This window comes from Micrasema longulum, unplaced genomic scaffold (genome assembly GCF_059751315.1).
Source record: "Micrasema longulum isolate JH-2025_06_02 unplaced genomic scaffold, ASM5975131v1 h1tg001207l, whole genome shotgun sequence".
In the NCBI taxonomy this organism is placed as follows: Eukaryota; Metazoa; Arthropoda; class Insecta; order Trichoptera; family Brachycentridae; genus Micrasema; species Micrasema longulum.
Genome location: NW_028278394.1, coordinates 129,995 through 155,176, shown reverse-complemented (window position 1 = coordinate 155,176; position 25,182 = coordinate 129,995). Strand labels below are relative to the sequence as shown.

The following is a 25,182-nucleotide window of genomic DNA, read 5'->3' as shown; positions in this document are numbered from 1 at the left end:
CCACAGTGAACAATATAAAATATTCATTAACATACCAAGTAATAAAATAAAATTAACAATGATAAAATTTGTAGGATGCCACGAGTAAAGAAATGAATTATTTTAACACATTTAAGATACTGTTAGTATTTTTATTATATCATCGTCATCATTCACTGCCCGCATTAATGGTCCATCTGGTACCACGTTAGTCTTGATAATTTATGTAACATGAAGGTTTCCCCTTTTTTATGAAAAAATAAAAATAAAAAAACCCATTTCATGGAATCTAATTTTTCAAAGAAGTTATTTTGGTTAAAAAAAAAAATACAATGCGTTTTTATCAGAATTTGAACGTCATTCGATGGCCATTTTGCACAAAGCGTACCGTAGAATTTGAAAACTTACAACCAAAACGTTCATCTTTAAATATATAAATATATGTGTATATAATTCCCTAAAAAAAGAGCATGAATTAAAATATTTCAACAGTTTTATTTTTTAAAACGATTATTGAAGGCATAATTACACGTAGAATTAATAAAAAATACAACAAAATTTACGTGATTCAGAGTGCTTGTAAATTCTTTAAAAAAATCATTTTGATTTTGTCCCCATAATTCTTTTGATCAATTTATTATCTTGAAATAATTTCAACCAGTTTTACTTTAATAAACATTGACATCCTTATTGTAATTACTTCTGTACCCATGCTTCAATTAAATAAATATGTGCCAAAAAGTAATGTTATAAGTTATAATGCATATATTTCAAATTTATGTAAACATCATATCCATAGAATTAAGAATAGTCATCACATATTATTATAATCGTAAGTATTGTCCTATCAATCTAATATAAAGTAATAAGTCGACACTGAGAATTTAAACTCTGTCCATTCGCCGCTTGTCGCTTATTTTGAGCAGCATCTGTTGTCGATGGAAGGAATGTGGAATTTTAAAATTTGTGGAGTCGGTAAGAAAGAAAATGACATAAACAAAATGGCCAATGTAGTGTGTTGCGGTGGTTTGCCTTGTAAATTGTCCAAATTATATTATTTTATCAATAAACCTCGAATAGAACGCATTTTAAAACAATAGTTTGGGATGTATCATGCCTCAGAAGAAATATTTTGCCGTTCTTGGAGGAATATACAGCGGTAACTGCCAATATTACATACGCGGTTTTATCGCGGTTCCTCACCTTTTTGAAGCTGTATGAGGTAATTATTAAATTTTTTTATTAAAAATAAAGCACACTTTTTTTACAAATAAAATAATGTACTATTTTCAAAATAATTATTTATTTAGTCTGCATTTTTTGTACACTATAAATATTTTTTGGTTCATTATAGTTTTATTTTGGCGTATTTCATTTTAAGGAGTTGAAAATATATAAAACCATTTGATTTTCTTCACTTTTAAGCCTTTTCTCGGACAATAAGTTTCTTTTTATTCGCTCGAAAACAAAATGTCCGAATATCCGTCAAAAATAATTATTTTATTTACGTTAAACAATGGAATCTCGACGGTTTTCTTTCTAAATGACAGCTGAAACCATTGGCTGAAACTGTGTATTTTGATCTCGATTTGCGGCCCGAAATGATTGTAGACTTATTTCGTCCGATTTATTTTTGCAGGTTAAACCGCACACCTTTCACGAAATAGTTTAAAATGGGTCGTAAGAAAAAAGTACCACCGGCTGGCCGATCTATCAGTACTAGAAGTACTCGACAGTCGGCCAAAACAAACCCATCCATAGCGACCGAGACCTCTACAGCGGCCGACAGCAACTCTCAGGACAGCAGTCAGGACGCCTCCGGAGAGAATGACTCTCAAGACTCTAACCACACGGCAGCTCCCTCCTGCGTTCCCGTTACTTCGCTGTGTCACAAGAAGTTCGGCAAGTACCGCTGCCTCATGTTGGGCGACTCCAAGTACCAGCTGCTCGGCAACTCCGAGGTCAGCGGGAGTGACAGTGAGACTGGGAGTGGTGTGGAAGTGAGGATAGTAGACCCGTGCGTGAGTTCCGAGTCAGATTGTAGCACGCCTATAGAATTCACTAATTGCGCTCCCACTTCTGACTCTGTTCTGGTAAAAACATTTTCCAAACTCGATCACGATTCCTCTAGCTCTGAAAATCAGAAAACATTTGCTGAAAAGACCTTACATTCCAACATATTGGAAACTATTCACTGCTCCGGGGATTCGAATACCCTCGATTCAGATACTCCGATCAATTTAAATTCAATCTCATACGATACTCAATTGCCGGACCCGACTCTCAACCTCATCATTAACAGCGATCCTCGAAGAGGATACAAAGTAGTCTGCGAGGATCCCATGATAGTGGAAGAGGAACTGTCTCCTGCCGTCTCGGAGAATGCACCATCTAGCGGGATGGAATGTTTCAACGACGGAGCTGACATCGCCGAGGTAGTTGTAGGGGATTCGCGGGATAACGAAGAAGATGAAGTTATGACAGTTTACGAAATAATAGAAGAAAATGGTTCTGATAATCAAGACCTCTACTTCGGCCTGACAACGGAAGATATTATTTATTCAGAACCGAAACAAACACCCGAAGTTCTTAAATCACCCCCAACCTCTTCCGACGTAGATCTCGTTAGAAATTCGGAGCAAGTTGTCCAAACTGTGGAAGATTGCGTTGTAAACGACTTCCAAAACAGACTCGAAAACTTAAAATTAATTCCCTGTGATCTCATTCAACCTGAATCCTCTTCTATGGACATTGCCGATGAAAGCAAAGACACACCCGAAAACAGTTCTCGCGCATCATCACCCGTACTTATTCCTCAATCTGTGATTTCTCAAAGTTCATCACAAGAAGTTTTCCCAGTAGTGACAAATCATTACGAAGAAGAAACACCGAGCGGCACTAAGTTGGAAGGTGACAATATGAATTGCGAAAGTAACGAAGCTAATCTCGGTTGTTCCACAGACTCTTCTTCGTGTTCTAGTGCATCTGGAGTGAGGAGATCGAATAGAATAAAGACTATTAGCGTTTTGAAACAGAGATCAAAAGGACACGGTTTAGTTCGCGCTCCTCAGAAAAAAACAGAAACACCTTTGGTGAAAGAAGTTTTAGTTAAAGTTTCGGAAAATCTTTGCGAAGCGATTTCTAAATACTCGCCGGATAGCTTTCCATCTTCTCCGTCTCCTTCTGTGTCTATTCCTCTCAGTTCCCCTTCCTTTCCAGTGCCGGTCTTGGACAGCGACCTGAAGCCTGTGAAGGTGAAGTCTCGTTGGAGACGCTCCAGCGAGATGGAATTGGGGAGTCGTTCCCCCGTAACTCCGCCGCTGCACAGCCCCAACGCTAACGGCTCCAAACTTTCCGTCATAAATGAAAGCAACGATAATTTTCCTCTAAAAACTGACTTTGTGGGTATCACCCAATCTAAGTTACCGAATTTTCAAAATGACGACGAAGCCACGCAAAGGAGACTCAAACAGTTTGAAACTATTTTAGAAAATGAATACCATTGTGAAAGAACAATTAGTAAAGAAGCTCGTAAAATGACTTGCGATTGTTTTCTTACCAAAGAAGAAATCGAAAGGGGAGAATTAGGTTGTGGAGAAGATTGCCTTAATAGATTATTAATGATTGAGTGGTAAGTCGTATGTATTTATTTATTTTATTGCAGAAATACATTTAAATATGTGTAAGGTAATCAATGTTACCATTTTTGTATTATGTAGTTAGAAATAACTCCCCATATGTTACACTGAATCATTTTCTATTAGTGAGATAAGTGATTTTATCCATTTGTAAGGGGTCAGATTTATTCTGTATTATCACTTTGTGTATGTTTTAAAATATTTGTCTTGTTTGATAAATAATTTATTCCAGCACAAAAAATGTTTGCCTCAAAGCACCTTGTTGGGCAAACCGTATATACATATTCCAAAGAAATGTTTTACATTTAAATACATACCATAAATTTGAAAATTCCCTTATGTTAATACAAATGCATAGAAATAATGTTTTTTTTAACCAAATTATTAATATCGATATCGTGTTTAAAAGTGACAAAATCAAATACATCAATTTTATTCATTTAATTTTATTTCAATCTATTTAAATCAATAACAGATTACAAGTAATAAATTAATTACTGAATTTAAATAGGAGTTTAGCTTTTCACGGTCACTGTTATCAATATGTATCTTCTTTGTACAGTATGTAGTTTTGTGGCAATGGTAGCCGAAACGTAGGAACGAATCCAACTTGCACAGGATCACCCAAAAAAGATACATATTGTTAATGAATTTAGTTTTAATTTTGTTATGGACATATTTAAAATAGTATTAAATCTTTATGTATTTACTATTCATTTTTAAAGATTTTGTGAATATTTATTATGTTTTATTACTAGACTTCACTTCTATAATTTTTTAGTTCAAATGTATGTTTTTCATTTCAACATTTGCCATTCTTGCATGCAATATCAATGTTGGTAATTTAAAAATTAAATTAATGAAACTTTCATTATTCTACATGTTACTATTCCTCTCCTCTGGGTGGGTGCAGGTCTGCGATCATGTTGGCTCTTATTATTTTAGTAATGGATGCCCGAGAAAGCTCCACTGAAGACTTGGCATATCACTGCCCCGAGTTCTACTGCCAGGAAATTCTTCTCCCAGGCCCCCTTCTGCTCTCAATTTTGTGGTGTAGGATCTCATATTTCTCTGGGTGTCTAATGATGTATCCAAAATATTACAAGTTTCGGATTTGAATCGTTTTTACTATTACTTCATACATCCTACTCATCACATCTTCACTGTTACTATAGTAAAGAAATTTACTAGTCCTAATGTGTATCGAGGTGCATCCTTTAAATCTATTTATATTATTAATAAATGTATAAACCTCTTTTTTAGTAATTCACGATGTCCTGTTGGAGACCGATGTACAAATAGAAGATTCCAATCCCGTCAGTATTCTGATCTCTGTGTGATGCGTACTGAGAAGAAGGGCCTCGGTATTCAAGCCGAATCCAACATATCAGGGTAAGAAAAAATATTATCTCACATTATTGGAATCGGGTTTTTTTATCATTTGTCAAATTTATTTATTAGATTGAGTTTTCTACTGACATTTCTTAGTGGAGCTGCATTCTCAATAAAAAGTTTTATTCCACTTTAAAAAAAAAAAAATACCACTAACCGGGTTTCATCGTGACCGACATCATCAGACTGGTGGGAGACTAAACAAACTTTTGTTACATACAAGTAAAAGTGAGGATTGTCTATCATGATTTTATGTAATTATGGTAATAAATTAAAAACAGTATTTGAATTTAATGTATTTAAATTTTATAAGAACTATAACAGGGACCACTCATTGGTAGTTTCTTCGAATGCGCGCTTCAACTGTGTTCTCGGGGGTAATAAGGTAATTCTCTGAAAGCAAATATTTCCATCAGTTAATTTTTATCTACTAGTATCATTGTTTGCATTTTAATAAATATAATGTCGGTCACATCAATACCCGGTCACTGACGATAGTTATTGATTAAACTAAATTTATTGGATTTTTATATCATTTTTCAATCATGTTAAGAATGCAACTGTTGAAGTTTCACTTTAAAACCATGCTGTAATTTATTATAATTTTAAGTCTCATCTAGGGTTTCCAATCCCGCAGCTGATTTGCCAGTTTTTGAAATTTTTTAAGTTTGTTCCAAAAAATGTCCCAAATAGTATATTTTTTGATGGGGCAAAAGGATAAAGCTATAATAATAAAAGGATAAAGATATTAGATACGTGGAATTATCTTTTATAATGCCCTGCCCAACTGATTTTGAAACTTTCTTTTTGCTCTCCTGTAAAATAGTGTCTGTGACAGATATAACCTTTTGCCATCACAGTACCGATTTATAGTATCAGTATGGATTTTTTTAATGTGCCTACCTATATTTCAGAGGGGATTTTCTCATGGAGTATGTTGGGGAAGTGCTTAATTCTAAGCACTTCAACCAGAGAGCTGAAGAGTATTCGGCAGACAAAAATCGCCATCATTACTTTATGGCTCTGAAAGGAGACGCGGTCATCGATGCCACACTTAAAGGAAATATTTCCCGTTTCATCAACCATTCTTGCGATCCTAACGCGGAGACCCAGAAGTGGACGGTAAATGGGGAATTAAGAATCGGCTTCTTCAGCAAGAGGGATATTAATCTCGGTGATGAGATCACTTTTGATTACCAATTTCAAAGATATGGGTAAGTTCAATAAATAAATAAACATTTTTGAAAAGTCTGCAATCTGCAGTTATACCAAATATTTTATATGTTCAAATCAATTTATTTCATGAATAATATGTGCACCACAAACTTAAATTTAAGGCGTAAAAATATTAAAAAATACATTAGAGAGACTCTTGTCAAAAGTCGTAGGAGAATCCTGCTCTAGAAAACCCCTACATTGTTCAGCATTGCGGTAGCTTTTCCAATAGGCATAACCATCAGCAGGCTGGTCCTGTATATTGGAATATGAAACAATCTATGCTGACGCTGCCTTAGGTAGTTATCAGGAACATCCCAACCAATGCTCGTCATAATCTAAGGTTTATCCACCATACTGCACAACAATCAATAAAAATATGTAGTCAAATACACATTCCTTCTAGTCTCCAAACTGTTGTAGCCATGCATGCCCTGGAGTTACTTGATCAAGTATAGCCAAGGATAATCCCCGCTCTCTCTCATGTAAAGATATCTCAGAAACTTCTTTTGGATTTTCTCTATCGTAAGAGAGCACTTCAGTTCATGTAGCCCTGAATTATCTTGTCGCTCTCGAATCTACTTTGCACCAAGGAGTTGAAATGTTGTACCTACATGGTATCAAGCTTAAGGATGCTTATAAAACCGGCTCTTAAAATATAATACACAATGAACTCATTTTTCGGGGTGTATTTTATATTAATATTTAAAATACTATATCCCCTTTATCATCTTCAAATATTTTTTGTTATAAATTATTATAGAAAAGAAGCCCAAAGATGTTACTGTGAAGCCGGCAACTGTCGCGGATGGATCGGTGAGGAACCTGACACAGAATCTGAAGAAGAGGTCCGTTTGATTTATGAATTTTAAAACATAAGAACCTTTTACTCCCTTATGTTTCCTTATGTACATAATATACTATTCTCATAACATTTTAGGAAGAAGAAATTGAGGATAAAGACAAAGCTATTGAAATAAAATCTGAAATAGAAGAAGGAAAATTGGAGGTAACAGACATCAAGGAAGAAGCCAAACATGAAGTCGTTGAAGACGTATCAGCTAAATCTCTTGTGACAGAAGATATTGCTGTTAAGAAACGAGATAGACCCAAGAAATATGCGCGAGCTGCGAAGGAATTGTTACAGGATGTTGATGTAAGTTCAATTAAATATCTGGGAATTTACATAGATGGGAATTTAAGATGGACTAGTCAAATTGATCATATTAAAAATAAATTTAAAAAGCAAATTTACTTTTTTAAAACTATAAGAAATATAATTAGCCTAAAAGATCTTGTAAAAATATATTACCCAATAACTCAATCAGTTTTGGAATATGGGATAATTGGATGGGGATGTGCAAATGACACACTGATCAAGCAAATAATAATTGCACAAAAAGCTTTAATAAAAATGATCTTAAGAGTCCCAATCAGAACTAGCTCTCTTGGCATATTTGAAAATCTTAATGTTAAATCTATAAAACAACTTTATGTAAAATCTTTGTTACTATATGCACGTAAACATTATTCTCTACCTTCCGTTACAAATACAAGAGTTACTAGATACTCCACTCTGATGCTGCAAAAAAATAAATACAACCTTCAGTCAAAAAGGATTGGCCTGCTACTCGGTTAAAGTGTACAATCTGCTTCCATTATCCATAAGGACAATTAGTAAGTTCTCACAATATAAAATTGCTATTAAGAAATGGAAAGTGGAGGTGGGTTGCGCACGAATCGATGAGTGGATCAAGCCAAATAGGTAAAATGTGCGTACTGTTTATGAAATTTGTTCTGATGGTCTATATAAATTGGTTATATTTTTTATGATTATTTTAGTTTTTTATTCTTTATTATGTTCATGATAATTAGGTTAATTGGATTAATTACGTTTTTTTATTGTTATTATTATGTTAACTTTGTTAAATAGCTAATCTTAGGCATGTTTCACATTTCGTAAAATGTTTCCCTCGACACGGGACACCCCAGTGAGGGAACATTATTCTGTATAAAAAAAAGAAAACAAACAATGTAAAAGTATAAATAAATAGATAAAATAATAAGACTTAATTTCTCCGCTACAACTCGAGAAGTACTACATCTCTAGATACATTGCCATAACGAGATCATGTTCAATTCTGGATCAGATTGCTGTAAATATATTTGAAAATTTTACATTGTAATGAATTTTGAATTCACTTTTTTGCCATTATTTTATCGTCGCCGTTCAGAAAAAAGTCAATAACCCAAAAAACGTCATTTTGAGAAATCTAAATTTGAATGTTTGGGGTACCAAGGAAAAATCCGGTTTTTGTGTTTTGGAGGTTTTGTGTACACAGCATAATTAATTCATGTCTTTCTAATAAATTCCATTGGTAACTTTTCTTTCAGATACATTTTTATATATCCGGAAAGTTTTTATTGAGGCAAGGTGACTAAAATTTGGTTACGTGACTTGCTTGTTTACAATCTGGATAATGCAAGCTGTAAGAGTTAGTGAAAGGAAAGAAATGTTAGAAATAATTATTATAATGTAATTAAAAATGCATTTTTATTCAAAGATATAATTTTATTTTTATGTTTGCATATAATAATATAAAGTCATACAGTTAAAAACAAATCAAATTCACACACACATTCTGACTCAGTTGTCTTGGTGACGTTTACCTCTTAAAGAACATATTTTATGCTCAAAATTGTAATTTTTAGGGTCAGTGATTTTTGCCTGAACGGTGACGATATATCAACTTGCGATGCATTGCAACCATCCCATGTATATTTTTTTGACAGAACACCCTGGCCTTAAAAAATCACATGTTTTTTTTTTTAAAGAAATATTTGCGTTCTTATGATATACCCAAATATTTCATTTTGAGGGCCATTTTAAACGAGTTGTAAATAACTCACTATAAGAAAATGGGAATCAAGTTGGGGTAGAGTGGGATTCGAACCACGGATCATTGAGCCGTAAGTCTGAGACACTAGCTGCGGGACCACAACCCGATTAAAATTTTTATGTTCTCCGAGAATTACACCAGAGCTTTCCCTATTCAGTTTTCACTATTAATCCTTCAACTCCAAGGCAGTTCTGTAGAAATCGTACGATTCATTTCTAAAAATATGTGGATTTTACCTTTATGATGTATTTTATACTCATAATGGAACTGAGTTTTTGTCAGCATAATTACAATTTATTATTACCTTGTAGGTAGTTTCGATTACCACACTAAGCTTCGTTAAGTTCCGTATAAAATATAATTTGTTGGTTGTTAATATTGAAAAGTGAATTTCAATATAAGTTTGTATTTCTAGCTCGAGGAGGAAATGGAGATGCTAGGCAGGAGTGGAGTGAAGAATCAGTCCCACACTCTATCCCTCTGCCGGGCCATGGTGCGAGCCAAGAGGTGGACCGCGAGGGCGGCCCTTCTGGCACTACTGGCCGCGGCAGACCTGCCCTGCCGTCGCCTGTTCCTGGACTATAGAGGGTTAAGACTGCTGGCTCCTTGGTGCCAAGATGCTAATGCCAATTTCAGGTATTCATTATCAGTATTTAAATCACACTTTATCTTTACTCTTAAATCAAAAGTTATTTTCCTATTTTTTTTAATAGATATCAATAGAAATATTTTTAAGGAATCTACAAAAAAAATATTACGGACTTTTTTGTTGCATAAAAGCATCTTTTAAAGCATTTTATCAAAAATTTAGGCAGTCGACATTTTATATTATTTTTAATCATTTTAAAGTAGGCTTGACTTATGGCATTTAGTAAATTACTAATTGGGTTTCTGAAAATAACAATTCTAGTAGGAAAAATCAGAATATGAGTTTACTGTGGCTTTTCATTGTAACAATTAAAATTACAGAAAATACGCTCTGTAAGAAGATAGTGGTAATTATAATTTTTTAAGTATAGGCACATAAATCAGATGATTTCCGATGTGCGCTGTAGCAGCTATCAGGAAATGAAGAGGCTGGCAGCTGACAGATGAGTGGATGGGTCGAGTGGAGACCGATTCTCGGATAAAGAAGAAGTTTAAAGAATAATTGTATATTAAAAATAGAACCAGGAGCATAGAAAAGTGATTTTGAGCTGATGACTGCTTTCAGAGAAAATTTCTGAAAGAAGAAAATGCATCAAAGATAAGCCCGTCTCGGTTAGGAGAGCTTGTCTACCATTCTTAAGGTCCCAGGCTCGATTCGTCTGGTAGGGTAGACATGAAATGTTTGTTTTAAAGGAGGTTGCAGTGTTACTGCAATATTTCGCTGTCTCTGGACTAGCACCTGAAGCGATCACCTTTCCTTTATGTCACGGATGATCGGTATACGCTACATTCGGTGTATCAATGAGTGCCCTATGCATAGAGATATGATAATAATTTTAATTCCTAATTTTTTTTACCTTCTGATGAATTTATTGAGGAAGTTCCGTGGTTTTTTTTTTTTTTTAATGGACTATCAAACTAAATCAAATAAAAAAATTATATCGTATTATGGACGTTTTGTAATTTTATAATTTTTCTGCCTGTGATGTCACAACTTCTAATCGGTGAGTTCTGCTGATTGGTGCCTTGGCATTCCCGGAAAAAGGAAATCTATCACAACACTCTATCATTGGTTGATTCTAAAGAACTTGTCCAAAGTAGTTCATTTTTATAAAAAAAATTCATACGTTTTTGAGAAACTTCGCCGTGCAATTAAATGCTCCAATTTTTACCGCGTGTAAGAAAATATTTTTTCATATCAAATTTCCTGTAGCGCTGAACTTCACTGTTCCAAAAAGACATTTTTTTACAAAAAGTAAGAAGCCACTTTTATTTTATTACAATCATTTTATTTTTTTTGCAGACTGGATATGTTAACTGCCTTGGAAAAGTTGCCAATTCCTAATAAGACGATTCTACAAGAATGTAAGCTTATCATGTATATAGAAAAGTGGCTCTCTGACACATGCCCTAACAAGTCTCCCAAAGAGGACTCTAGCGATAACAGTGGACAAGGTACTCCTGTGCTGATTGACGAAAACACGGGCCTGCCCATAGAAGTGCCCTTCAAGTTCTCCCACAAGTTGGAGACACCGACGCTGACCCCGGCCGAGGTCGTAGATGGTACGGAGGCCGGGATGAAGCCCGACATTGTGTTCCATACTGAACTACAGAAGGAAGAGATTGTGCGCTTGTGTACACTGTTATTGGAAAGGTGGTCACAGTTAAAGGTAATTACAAAAATACTATATTGTTCTTAAATTGATCTAATCCCGTCGTTTAATGATCTGCTAAATTAATACAATCTGCTTTAAATATTTAATAAATGCTGTCAAAATGTGATCTCTCAGGCAATGTACAATGGGTGGACAAATGTCAAGATCCATGTATTATGTAAGGCTGTGACAAACATTATTGACAAAATTAAGAAAGAAGTGCTGCATCGGTTTGGATATGTACTAATGCGAAAGGACGGCCTAAAAGATTTATGATGTGAATGTTAGTGGATGCAAAAAATCCGGGAGACCGAGATAGACATGGCATGACCGAATCCAACAAATACTTGAAATTAGACACGTTAAAAGTCAGAATAATTAATAAATGTATTAGAAGCGAGGTCTGCATCTAAAAACAGAGTATTAGACTCTCTGTCCCAACATCGGACCTATTGTCCTCGTATGAACAGAAATTTGGAGGACAGGGCTACGGACGGAGACATAGTCCTAGACAGACAGGCTATCTCCGCAGGCCACATTGCCCTTGAATGAACGTGCATGAGCAGAAGAACAGTACGACAATAGCTATATTTTTAGTATTTAGTTTGTCCTCCAATAATTCCAATACATTTTGGTATTAAAGAAATAATCTTTTTTCAACTTCGCCTGTAAAGCGCGTTGTTGCATATTCACTTTTCCAACATTTCGTGTCTGAACTACGGCCAAATTGTTGTATTGTCCTGTCCTGCGCGGTCAGGGCTATTCACTGCCTATGCCTACAGGGAAATTGCGTGATAGTTTTGTTTGTTGTTAATTACTAATTTAAAACATTAATGAACCAATACTATTTTATTATTATTAACTACTTATGTAGGTAGTGCCATTTTCATAATATACATAATACCTCAAGAGTGCTCTAAATTTTTTAATTTATTTTTTTAATCTTTTATTTTATTATATTTTTTGAGCATTTCAGTATTTTTTGGGTGGTTTGGTTCTCTAAATTATTAGCTTTTCTCAATTTAGTTTAAATCAATATTGTCACTCCATTTTTTTTTTGTGGATTCGGTGTAATGTCTTTCTTTCCAAAATCTGGTATCAGTGTGAAATAGCGCTTTATTGTCTTGCAATAATAGTCAAATTAAAATGTTTCTTCCTATCTTTGTGGTGGTTTGGCATTTGAGGCGGTCAGCACTGATATGACATAACCGACAAATAGGCATAAATTGAATTAAACATCGGAAAAGGTTACAACCATGCGTTTTATAAACTAGAAGTGATTGGGCCAACCTTTTCCCATCCATCAATAAATGGCACTGCCCACACCATTATCAATTTCATACAGGACATGTACATGGCTAAACTTTGAATGCGATTATCTCAGTTCCACATATTTGTGGGGTTACGTCACTTCTTCGCCAACCGCTACATTTAGGGTGTAATATATATAATGCCCAATAAATTGTCAAACAAAATTATTATAAATAAATTGTCTGTGTTTATTTTCATTTATTGCTTTGTTATCAGAAAAATGAAAGAGACTGGATTGGGCACACGGGCACACATCAACATTTTTTTGATTTCCAGGAGATATTCAAAATCCCGAAACGAGAGCGGATCGAACTTATGAAAGAGCACGAGAGGCAAGCCAACGAGCCGCATACACGCCGGGACAAGGATCCCTCCAGAAGGAGCCGCTGGGAGGAACGGTACAGCAGGGACAGGGACAGGGACAGAGATACCCGAGACAGAGACAGAGATAGAGACAACCGAGACAGAGACAACCGGGACAGAGACAACCGGGACAGAGACAACCGGGACAGAGACAACCGAGACAGAGACAACCGAGACAGAGACAACCGAGACAGAGACAACCGAGACAGAGACAACCGAGACAGAGACACCCGTGACAGAGACACTCGAGACAGAGACACACGAGACAGAGACACCCGAGACAGAGACAAGAAACGAAGTCGCCCGCCCAGTCCCGATGTATCACATAGACCACTCCCTAGGTCAGTATAGATAAAGGCAACTTTGTTATATAAGTAAAATTTATTTCATCATGTTTGCTATTTATCACCAATGTATTGGAATAGATCTGTGTCCTTGAGTTAAATAGGTGCATGTCACTATAAGCTGCATATGCAGGGGGAGCCATTTAAAGTTTTTTTATGGTGTCTTTTCTTTAACGTACAATTAAGTGTTATCTTAGAATAAACTGTAAATCTGTGAATTTAAGAATGAAATACGTAGTTAACGAATTTATTATTAAAATAAATAAATTTCTTAAAATTTTAGTATCTTCACTCAACCTTCCGTAGGTCTTTATTGTTTAAACATCTATTCTGTTATTGTTTAAACATGCACATTTATAGAGAATGGTGAATGTTACACAGTGTGTAAAGTGGCCACTTAAACCAACCAATGACAGGTCATAAGCCTAGACTTCCATATTGTTAATTACATATGTTGTCCCGAAATGAGTTTTATGTAACTCCTGAGAGTACAATTTTTTTTGTTGATTACTAAATAACAATAATACCCTTTTTTATAAGTTCGCCGTTTGAAATTTCCTCCTTTTATAATCAATATATTTGTTACTATTTTTCTGTGTCTGGGCGGATGTAGAATACAGTTCTGTGTGTGAAATAGAACCCAAACTCTGGACGATCGCTTTCGACTCGATGGCTACTCGGGTGAAAACCCTAAAACAAGGAAAATGAGGGCAAATAAATCCACCTTGTAGTATTTTATCGTTAAAATGGTACCTCGTACATAAGACTGATCATCTGTAACAAAAATGCAGTGCCTTATGCATATCTGAGTGGAGTAAATGATGATGATGGTAATCAATATGTCTATCCCAGGCCCGAAGATCGAGTTCCGAGTTCTCTGAGCAAAGAGGAGCGTCGCCGTGAGTTCGCCGAGCGAGCGGCTCGCGAAGAACAGCAGAGGGTCCGCCTGCCCCCTCCTGTGCCCCCGGCCGGGGCGCCGCCTACCAAGAGGAGGACCCTGCTGCCTTCTCCTGTACCCAATAAGCAGTGGCCCCCACCTGAATACATGCAGGTATGAAAATACCTCTTTCAAATAGTTTTCACACGAGGACAAGACAATACTGCCCTATCCCAGCATTGGACCTATTATCCTCGTGTGAACAGAAATTTGGAGGACAGGGCGATCGACGGGGACATCGTCCGAGACAGGTAGGCTACAGGCCACACTGTCCTTGTATGAACGCGTATGGACAGGACATTAGGACAATGGCCACATTTTTAGTATTTAGTTTGACCTCCAATAATTCCAATGCATCTTAGTTTTAAAGAAATAGTATATTTTGCAAACTCGCTTGTAACACGTGTCGTCGCGTATTCATTTTTTACCTTTTGTGTCTGAATTATGGCCAAATTGTTGTATTGTCCTGTCCTGCACGGTCAGGGCTATTCACGTAGCTGGGACAGGACAAGCTTTAAAGTGAAAATGACTCAAATATTTTGGTTGCTAACATAAGTTGTGTCAGTTTTCTTCCAAATGAGAACAAGAAGACACGACAATAAAAAATTACAACAAATTAGTGAATGATTTATTCTCCTTATCTATTATATTATTTTACAAATTCCATTTTGAAGGCTCTTAATCAATGTCATCAAATGTAAAAGCAAACGCAATATCTTATAGAGCAGAGTATCATGGTTTCGATGTACCTTAGTTAGTAATATTGTGAGCTACAATAATGTGAGGATTGGTGCTACAATAACACATTAGATTGAAACTTTTTTCTGCATATCTTGTATCCTAACTAGAAACCTCAGACAAAACTTACTTTTTCATACCGATAACCATAGAACTAACTATGGTTTTTATTCCCCTATGCCCGAAATTCTTAGGTCTGCCAACAAACATACCAGTCTTGATTTCTTTGATAACAAGTTGTCTTCTTTTATATGATCACTGAATCAAATACAATTATAAAAACCTCTCTCCCGCTTCTACTTCCACCAAGTCTACTATATACCATTGTGTCTTTCTACTTTCTTTTATAATAATTTTCTATGCATACATATGTTCTTAAAAATGGCCATATAAATAAATACATTCAGAAAAAGTCACCTCTGTTGAATTAAAAGCTTTAAAATATAAATGTATCAACCTATTCCCTTGTCGTAATAATGTCTATTATTTCATATCAAATAAAATTTGCAAAATAGTCCAAAGTTAAAAAAAAAAAAAAATGGTTCACATGATATTCTTCTGTATATTACATAATTCTAGTCTCTACCAATGTGCCATAACCAAATTTCAATTACTTCATTGGATATTTTATTTAAATAATTTTCGTTTTTCAGACTTTGCCACAAGGTCCGCCTCCTTTCGGTCCCATGATGATGAACGGCTTACAGAGCATTCCTCCTCCCGACTACATGCTCCCTCCCGGTATGGCTGGCTTCGTGCCCCCCGAGTTCATGCCGGTGGAATACATTCCCGACTACATGCAGCAGAAGCCCTTCATGCTCCAGTACTGTGGACCGCCGCAACAAATGTTTCCCATGCAGCCGAACTACCCTAATCCTGGCTTCATGCAGATGATGGCGCAGAATCCAAACATGATGGGGCAGAATCCGAACATGATGGGGCAGAATCCTAACATGATGGGGCAGAATCCTAACATGATGGGGCAGAATCCTAACATGATGGGGCAGAATCCTAACATGATAGGGCAGAATCCCAACATAATGGGGCAGAACCCTAATATTATGGGGCAGAATCTTAACATTTTGGGCCCAAATCCTAACTTTCCCCCTCCACCTTCCCCCCACACGCCCGTTTCCACATACCAAAATATTCCTCTACCTCCGAGCATGCAGCAGCTTCCTCTCCCAGCCACCCCTATATCTGTTAAGCCTCCGACCCTTCCTCATCAACCTGTTCCGGAGATACCAAACCAGATCATAATAATGAACCCCCCTCCTCCTGTGCCACCGAGGCCTAGAACCCCTATTCCTCAGAGTATCCCTACTCTCGTGCCGGGCATCCCAATGCCAACTGGCTACCCATATCCGACGGAAGAACCCATCCAAAAAAATCCGCCGTTCTATCCACCGGAACTACCGTACCAGATTCAAATACAGACACCAACTGACGAAAATCAGGTATGCATATAAATTCTGGATCGTAATAATAAAATAATAATTTCTTCATTTTTACCTTAAGGTGTCGAGGAGAAACCGTTTATTTTCTTCTAACAAAATTTAATTTTTAAGCTAAAAAATGTATTAACCCGTTGTTCCCTGAACATAGATTTAGTAGTTTTTGAACTTTTTCTTTTTGAACTTCAATAAAACCCCCTTTTAATGTTTTTCAAGGGAGCAAGAAAAAAAGTGTAAAACTGAGGAAAACGCTAAAGTGAGGAAATGAAAAATGTATGGAAAAACTAGGAATTACAATTTTTTTTTATTGATTTTCTACACTGTAGTGTACATATACTTCCAGAAAAGTTGTAAAAACGGTGATAAGAGGAAATTGACAATATTTTTTTTACCTATTTTCAATGATTTCACTAAAAATATTTTCACATTTTTTCAAACAATATTATATAATCAGTTTTTTTATTTGAAATAAAAACAGCATGTTAAAATTATTTTATGTGTAAAAAAAAAAAAACGAAAATAGAATTTTAAATTTGCATAAAATAACCTAAAATAATTTTTCCCCTAAATGTTGGGAAATTTTATTTATATGGTATCACTTTTTTTAGTATGGTACCACAGAATTTCAACTGTCATTTACATCGCGGCAAAAATGTTTCAACTTTTATGATAACTAACTTCTTTTCACATTATGTTTATAACTTCAAATAATATTTATATTGCCAAATTTTTAAACTTTCTGCATGGTAATTTATTGATGTAACGATTTTATTTTTCCTAAACATGCGTCAATTGCATGTCACTATTTGGAAAAATGTTAAAATTAGACACTTAAACAAAATGGTCAATAATTGCACTGTCAATTGAATTTAGTTTGCGACAATAATTTGCACATTTTTTTATTTACATCGATTTTATTCTCCATTCACGCGGCGATGCGGCTCGTCTTTCGACATATCGAATGAGTTTTGAAAAAATTTCAACGTAAAACCGGGGTTATTATAAACGTAAAAAATGTTAATTAAGGGGGGAGGGGAATATTTGAATGAGAACGTATGGAAAAAAATGGGACCTTAATATTTCAGTTAATAAAGCGGGAAAATGTAAAAATCGAGGAACGTAAAAATGAAGTTTTACTGTATATCTTTAACTTTGTTTACTGTTGTCATGTCTAAAATAGTAAAATGAAAATCGAACCTTCGGTGAATACTGCTCATTCATTTTATTGTTATTTCAGGAGTCTACAGATGTGGCCCCGGAGGTTCCCCCCTGGACTCCAGTCCGTCTCCCCTCACGGTGGAGGTCTATGCAGGATGCCCGAGGCCGTACATACTATTACCATGTCAAGCTGAGAATTCCACAGTGGGAGCCCCCGCTCTACTCTCCCGCTCCTCATAGGGAAGGTAAATTTCCCATCTTCCATTGTTTTCAAACATCATTAGTACATTCGAAAACAGTGAGAATCATTTATTTTTTGAACCACGACCCTGACATAATATTCCATTTTATAAAGAATCAACTGAGAAGCTTGCATTAAAGAAAAATTAAACTCATATGTGGTGTCCCACACAGATCGATTCTTAGCCTATTTATTAATTTTGTACTTGAACATTTTTTCTCTCACTTTATATTCTGTTTTCTTTATGTATTTTTTGTGCATAACTAATAATGTGTTAACATTTTTTTTCTCTAGTTTTTGTTATGTCGAATTTTACTTTTTATTTGAATTGCTGCGTCCTTTTTTGGTTCCTACACATCTTTTTTTACAAAATAATATGTTGTTTTTTATTATTATTTCTTTTGTTCTTACCCATGTTATTTTTGTAAATGCCCCTTGGGCGTATTGTGAAACCAAATAAATAAAACTAATATTTAATCTACAGTAACTATTCAGTGATATGGTGATGGCACAATAATTAATATTTTCACTTGCAGTATTAAATGGATCTGCACATTACAATGGTTTAAACCTAATGAACTTATTGTAAATGTGTTTTAAGAAATCTCATTATTTAAATTTGCTAATAAAACAAGTCTTTATCTTAATGTCTCCAATGGGTTTGACCATCTCGTATAGAAATATTTCGCAAAATACCTAACCCTGGTTCTATGCTAACTTGAAAAAATCGAATAGTTTGCAATGTGATATCAAATATTTTATTTTATTTTATTTATTTATTTAATTCTTCAAGTTCAAAGAATAAGTATGTGGGGGCCATAGTCCATTGATCGATGACACACACTCACCTGCAATGATTTCACCTGAAATATAGAGCAATGAATGAACATGCAAGTCGTCATTTTATATTGAATACAATACAACACATTCTGCAAGACTTAACAGTATTGCACATAAAACATGCGTCTAAATATGAGCAACATCCTTCAGTACGTTCCTACCATGGAGATATGAAAAACAAAAGAGCGCCGCGGCTTATAAAGAGACCACAGGGTGTGGTAACGTAAGTCAGCCCAACCAAATCAGCTCAATGCACTCCCTCAGTTCCAGCATTTAGTCTAAGTGTAGTCAGTTCAACTCCCCATCGGTGTTACTCTCGTGCTTCACAACAAAGTTCGTTAAAAGGAACCTTATGACAGCGCGCTCCTTGCATTTGGCGGGATTTCTTATTGACATATTTCACAGAAACGAACACTACGAGGCAAGTTTTGGTACTAACGAGGGTCGCCGATGCTCGTTGTGTTCAGGACACCCCCCACTACCATTCAGTGTTGCCAACTTTTGGAAGAAAAAAACTCACAGCACGAAATCCAAACAGTACTCTTACTTTCTGGATGTGCCTCGTAAAAATTATAATATATAACAAAAGATACATTACATGAAAAAACCTAATTGATTAAAAATAACAGCCGTTTTTTAATGGAGAGATAATGCGTGCACATTTAAACACATTATGCTATACGCATTAAAGAATAAGGAATATAGAATCAGGTGATGAATTTGGAAGGAGACAGGAAGAGGAACCAGGGGTGGTATTCTGAACGCAAAAGCATACTAAATACTTGCTAACAGAGCAATCTGTTTGCGTGCAATTCCGTTCAAAATACCAGCCCATTAAAGAAAAAATAATAAAAAGGGTTCTAATGATCCGTAGTCATGTTTCAGGTGTTTCTTGAAGGTGGTCAGAGAAGGTGCATTTTTTACATGAAGAATCACAATTCTTTGAATAATCTAAATGTTAGGCCATTTCCGGAAATGCTGTTCAGGCTTTTATATTTTTGATAACTCTTTTGTTCCGTTGTGTATTTTTTTCTTGGCTTATGTGTTTGCTCAATTCAAAATTAATGTTAACCTCACTAAATCAGAAAGACTTCCAGACTAATTCATAACATATTTTTAGATAATAGTTCGGATGAGGAAGATAGCAGCAACGAAGTTGACGGCAACGAGAATGGAGAGGAAACCGGTGAAGAAATTTCACCTGTTAAAACTAAAATTATAGAAGGAGTCGATGGTATCTTTAGAGGTATGATTTTATTTCTTTGAAACAAAATTTTGATTTTATAAGCTATTGACAGTAGGAAATTGTGTATTTTTTTTTTTTTAATTTACAGTTTTAAAAGAAGACATAATTGGCAAAAACGGCCTAGAAATTTTAGATTCACCAAAGAAATTAAAGAAGAAGAGGCCTGGATTGGTAACCAACTGTTGGATTATCAGTGTAAGCATAAATTTTATTAATTATGTTTATATTTATTCATTGTGTGTTTTTTATTTATTTATGTTTAATTTACTAAATGGTTTAATTGATATACCATCGTTACTGGAACAAATTAATGGCTTTCAATGTCTCGATCCGCCGCTCGTGAAACAATAATGTGCTGTTCCTTGATCAGCACAACACAAACTATGGCTTGCATGCATCAATGTCCCGATTGTGTCGCATTGCAAACTCGAGACAAGATCTGGACTTTTTTGGTGCAAGTCTTTCTAGATTTAAAAAATCACTAAGATAGACCAGATCTTGTCTCGAGGTAGTAATTATTATTTAATTTTTGTCCTAGATTTAATTTAATTTAGTTGTATTTTATTTCATTTGTACCTGTATATATTATAAAGAAATGTATTTACCATTGTTAAATGGATGTAATACGTCCGTAAATTAATAAATAATAATAATATGCAACAATCTGTACAATTTAACGCTTTATGAATTGTCTTCTTGCAGCCTCGGAGAGAAGAAGATAGATTAGCGAACCAATTAGAACTAAAACGTTACAAAGAAAACAAGGAAAAGTTACGGAGAAGAAAGGAACACCAAGCTTTATTAGCAGCACAAAATGAGGAAGTTATATTGCGATACAAGAAGAGATTAAAAGATAAACAGAAAAAGGCTAAGGTTTGTGCATGATTCGTCCGTAGATTAGATGGAACCAATGCTTCCCTAAAAACTTCTAAACAATCAGTACTTGATGATTATGATAAAATTATAAATAAACTCATCAATGAAACTTCTTGGTATAGTTTTACTTTTTATTATTTTCACCAACGAGCGCTTTCGCCTGAGTAGGCATCTCAGTCTTGAAGATGCCTACTTAGGCGAAAACGCTCGTTGGTCAAAATAATAAAAAGTAAAACTAAACCAAGAAGTTTCATTGTTAAGTTTGTTTATAATTTTATCATAAAAAAAAATACTTACTTGTTTATTTTTATTACCTTATACTTGTTTTTTATTTTTTACTATTACATCAAATTGCGTTGTAGTATTGGCAAATACGCATTTCATAGATACATATTTTTATTTCTTATTTTTTCATGATAATATATGCTTGCTTGTTTATTAATTTAACTTAAAAATGTCTTTCTTGCTTACCGTAACACTTTATTTATTGTTTGCTTTACAGAATTTATTTCATAAGCTTATATCTTTGCATTTTTTGTTTATATGCTTACTGTTTTTACTTGCACACTTTTGTTATTATGGTTTTTTTTTTTTTACTTTGTAAAACTTTTTATCTTATCCTTTTTAACTAATTTCACAATTTTTTTCTGTATATTCTTTTTATTATTTAGTATGTTAGCATGTATTTAATTTTTATTTTTTGTAAATGCCTTTTGGGCGTTAATGAACAAAATAAATAAATAAATAATCATTAACTATGGAGTTTTATCAAGAAATATCAACAAAAAACATCAATATTAATCAGTACTTAATTTTTTATATAATAATATCAGCTATAAGTTAACTAATCATTTTTGTAACTACAACAAATATTTTTTAATTAGTTTGTTGATCGTAGCGTCTGAGACGGGTTTGATGTCAATTCATTTCTGAAAAGTCAAAGAGCTGAAAGCTTTATTGATGCGGGTGTAAATGTATCATTACTGCACAGGTTCCTCAGCCAATCTCTTCATCGAGGAAGAGGAAGGAAATAGAGATAGTGGGTGAGGATTCAGAGCGGAGAACCAAGGAAGTGTTCCGCAGTCGCATGGCGCGAGTTATGGTGCATCACCTCAACCCCTTCCGCAGGGAAGAGTGCCCCCTGGGCCGCATCACCAACACAGCCGACTTCAAACATCTCGCCAGGAAGGTAATCTTACAAGGATTAGTGGGTTTTCGAGAACACATGTGCATATTTGGATACTAATAAAGTTAAAAAAAACAAGGAACGATCTTATTGAAGCATATGAAATTTGTATGCGTTCAATGAACTTTCTAAAATTTCAACTTTAAAATTGAACTCCTATTCTATAAATTTTGTTTTTCATTAATAAATCTGTGCCATATTTGCTAATAAAAATGATGGCATATTATTAGCTAAAATCTACTTGTCCTAGTAATAAAAATTATTACATAAATTTCAACAATATATAGGGTTTTCCAATAGGGGTGCTCGAACTTTAACAGTGTATAGCGGACATGTTTGTGAAGCTACGCCTTTCAAATTTAGAATTAATGAATATTGGGCAAATTATCTTTGAAAGAAAGTTACACTGTTAAGCAAAGCGTGCAAATCATTAAACTTGACTATCAAAATGAGTGCTCAGTTCGAGGTATGTTTCATACGGAAAATTATCTTCAGCGACGAGGCCCATTTTTTGATAAATGGTTATGCAAAAATCAAAATTGACACTTGGGGAGAAAACAATCTATATGAGATCCATATGTTGGAAATGTATCCAGAAATAGTCTCTGCTTGGTGTGAATTTAGTATTTAGTCCAGCTCTACCATCGTCCCGAATATCGAGATTCATCGAAAATTGGACCTCTGAGATACGCGCCGTCCAGCGAAGCCGCAGTGGCCATTTGTCCGCTATCATATTCCATTCATAATGTAATCATATCTCATACACAACTTGTTTAATTTAAATTTCGTGCGCCCTTAATGGAAAACCCGTTATTATTTAAAAACAACTTTTTGTAAGATTTGATCAGCATTCAACATCCACCCCTTTTCATAATTTCTTATTAATCTTTGCCATTGTCAGAAAGTTCACGCAAATTAGGGAATTGTCCCTGAAATGTAAATAGTATTAATTTTAAACAGCGCTTAAAGATTTCCCTTAAAACGTTTTTTCCAGCTAACTCACTTCGTGATGCTAAAGGAGCTGAAACACTGCAAGGATGTAAACGGATTAGATTGCAATGATTCTGTAAAACAGAAAGCTAAAGAGTTTGTCAAGAAATACATGGCCAAGTTCGGGCCAGTGTATCAGCGACCGCCGGATGAAATGGACTAAACTAGACTTGTGATTACATATATGTTACATACATATATGTATATATAATATATATTATGATCCTGTACTTTTATCATATGACTGATAAATAATATTACCTTATTGTTGCATGTACATATACATATGTGTTAATGAACAAACTTCAACTCAATTTCGATTGAAATATGGATTTTAGTCAATTTTAAACTATTAGAGTATTTATTATTTTCATTACACATTTCATATATTATTTTAGTTGAAAAATATTTTTTTACTCTTTTGTTGTGTATATAAATTGATTAACCAGTTGCATAATAGGGAAATTTTGTAAATACGTTTTTGTTACTTTTTAAGGTTTGGAGATTCGAGCTTAATGAATTTTAGTTATTTTTTTATACATATTTATGTAGCTTATATATTATAATATGACTGAACGATAGAATGTTTATTTTGTGTAAGGTGTTCGGCTCAAGCTTACATAAATATTTTTTTATGTCTGTTAATATGGTTGGAGTTATCTTGCATTGAAATGTTATGTACAAATTGTGGAGCTGAATTCTGACTCATTATCATGGTGTAAATTTCTTTTATGAACTTTACTATGTTTGTATAGTTGTTGATGTGTAAAAATGAAGATTATTTTATGGAAAATTATTCCAATAAACATAGAATAAATTACTGCCAACATTGATAACTTTCCATTTATGTGTGCAATCTGACATTTTATTTCCTAAATTTGTTTCGGGAGGAGGCATAATAATTGGCATGAATGGCATTAAAATTCTGGATGCATAATTGTATTTATTTGACACTACGAGGTCAATTATTGTTTTTCTATTTTTCGTGATTCCAGTATGCTCTATGACTAATTGTTTCATTCCTGAGGTCTGAAAAATGGATTTTAACTTCTTAAAATACGTATCCTATTTGCATGTATATTGGTAAATATTTAACTTATCGATTTGATACACGTTCCGTATAGCCTCGCTAATGCATTGTAAATATTCTACATATTTGTATATAAAAGCTTGCAATTCTAATAAACATAAATAATTTTAATAGCCTGAATATTCATATCGGTTTGCTAAACATGTATTTACATGAATATACATAAATGGAAAGTTGCTCTCAGTAAACAGTCAATAAATTTCTTAAAGAATTACCTTGTTTTATTTTATTTGTGTATGCTCTAGTACAAAAAATATAAAAAATGACAGCTGAAAAAAAAATCATTTGTAAAATCATATATAAAAGGTGCAACATATAAGACAATCAGGATTTATACAGGAAGCCAATTCACTAATCAGCAGAACTCACCGTAGAGAACTTATGACATTACAGGCGGAGTATTTTCAAAATTGCAATAAAATCATAGCACTGATAATACGATACATAAAAATATTTTCTTTTGGCTTAGATTGATAGTCTATTAACAAACAAAGAAAACCACTCAACTTCCTCATTGTCACTCTAGGCATAACTGATTTATTTTCTATGCAGTTTTTAAAGACCCAAATTGACACAAAATATCACACATTTCTCATTCAATTCTACTTCCCTAAGGTTTGATTCCTGTCGGGTTGACTTAATATCGTGGGGCCATTACTACGAGGTAATTACAAAATCAGCATTTTTGAGTTAACCACTAAAAACACACCTTCGTTTTCTCCTTGATGAATGCTATAAATATACGAGTGGTGCATTCAAATCATAATATTATTTGTAGCATTAATGGAGGAACATACAAAGATGTGATTTTAGTGGTTAACTCAAAAATGCTGATTTTGAAATTACCACGTGGTTATAAAATGTGTTTTTTTACTATGCAATACTTCATCATCATCCTGGGGTGCTATTCTGAACCACTCTCGCCAGTCTGAACCAGTCCTGAAGTGTGGGATTGTAACATGATCTTCATGGTAACAGAGG

At 34.4% G+C, this 25,182-nt stretch overlaps 1 protein-coding gene across 1 annotated transcript; it reads left to right on the top strand.

Annotated features, from left to right (window-relative positions):
* Positions 1-953: 953 nt before the first annotated feature.
* Set2 (SET domain containing 2) lies at positions 954-24,412 on the top strand. The gene is made up of 17 exons (XM_088234143.1): positions 954-1,201; positions 1,619-3,610; positions 4,881-5,009; positions 5,924-6,223; positions 6,988-7,072; positions 7,165-7,380; positions 9,540-9,760; positions 11,076-11,442; positions 13,015-13,442; positions 14,298-14,496; positions 15,774-16,577; positions 17,812-17,977; positions 19,934-20,059; positions 20,148-20,254; positions 20,762-20,932; positions 21,927-22,124; positions 23,116-24,412. Exons 2-17 carry the CDS (start codon positions 1,653-1,655, stop codon positions 23,272-23,274), a joined length of 5,634 nt encoding a protein of 1,877 aa, XP_088090269.1. The 5' UTR covers positions 954-1,201; positions 1,619-1,652; the 3' UTR covers positions 23,275-24,412.
* Positions 24,413-25,182: the final 770 nt, after the last annotated feature.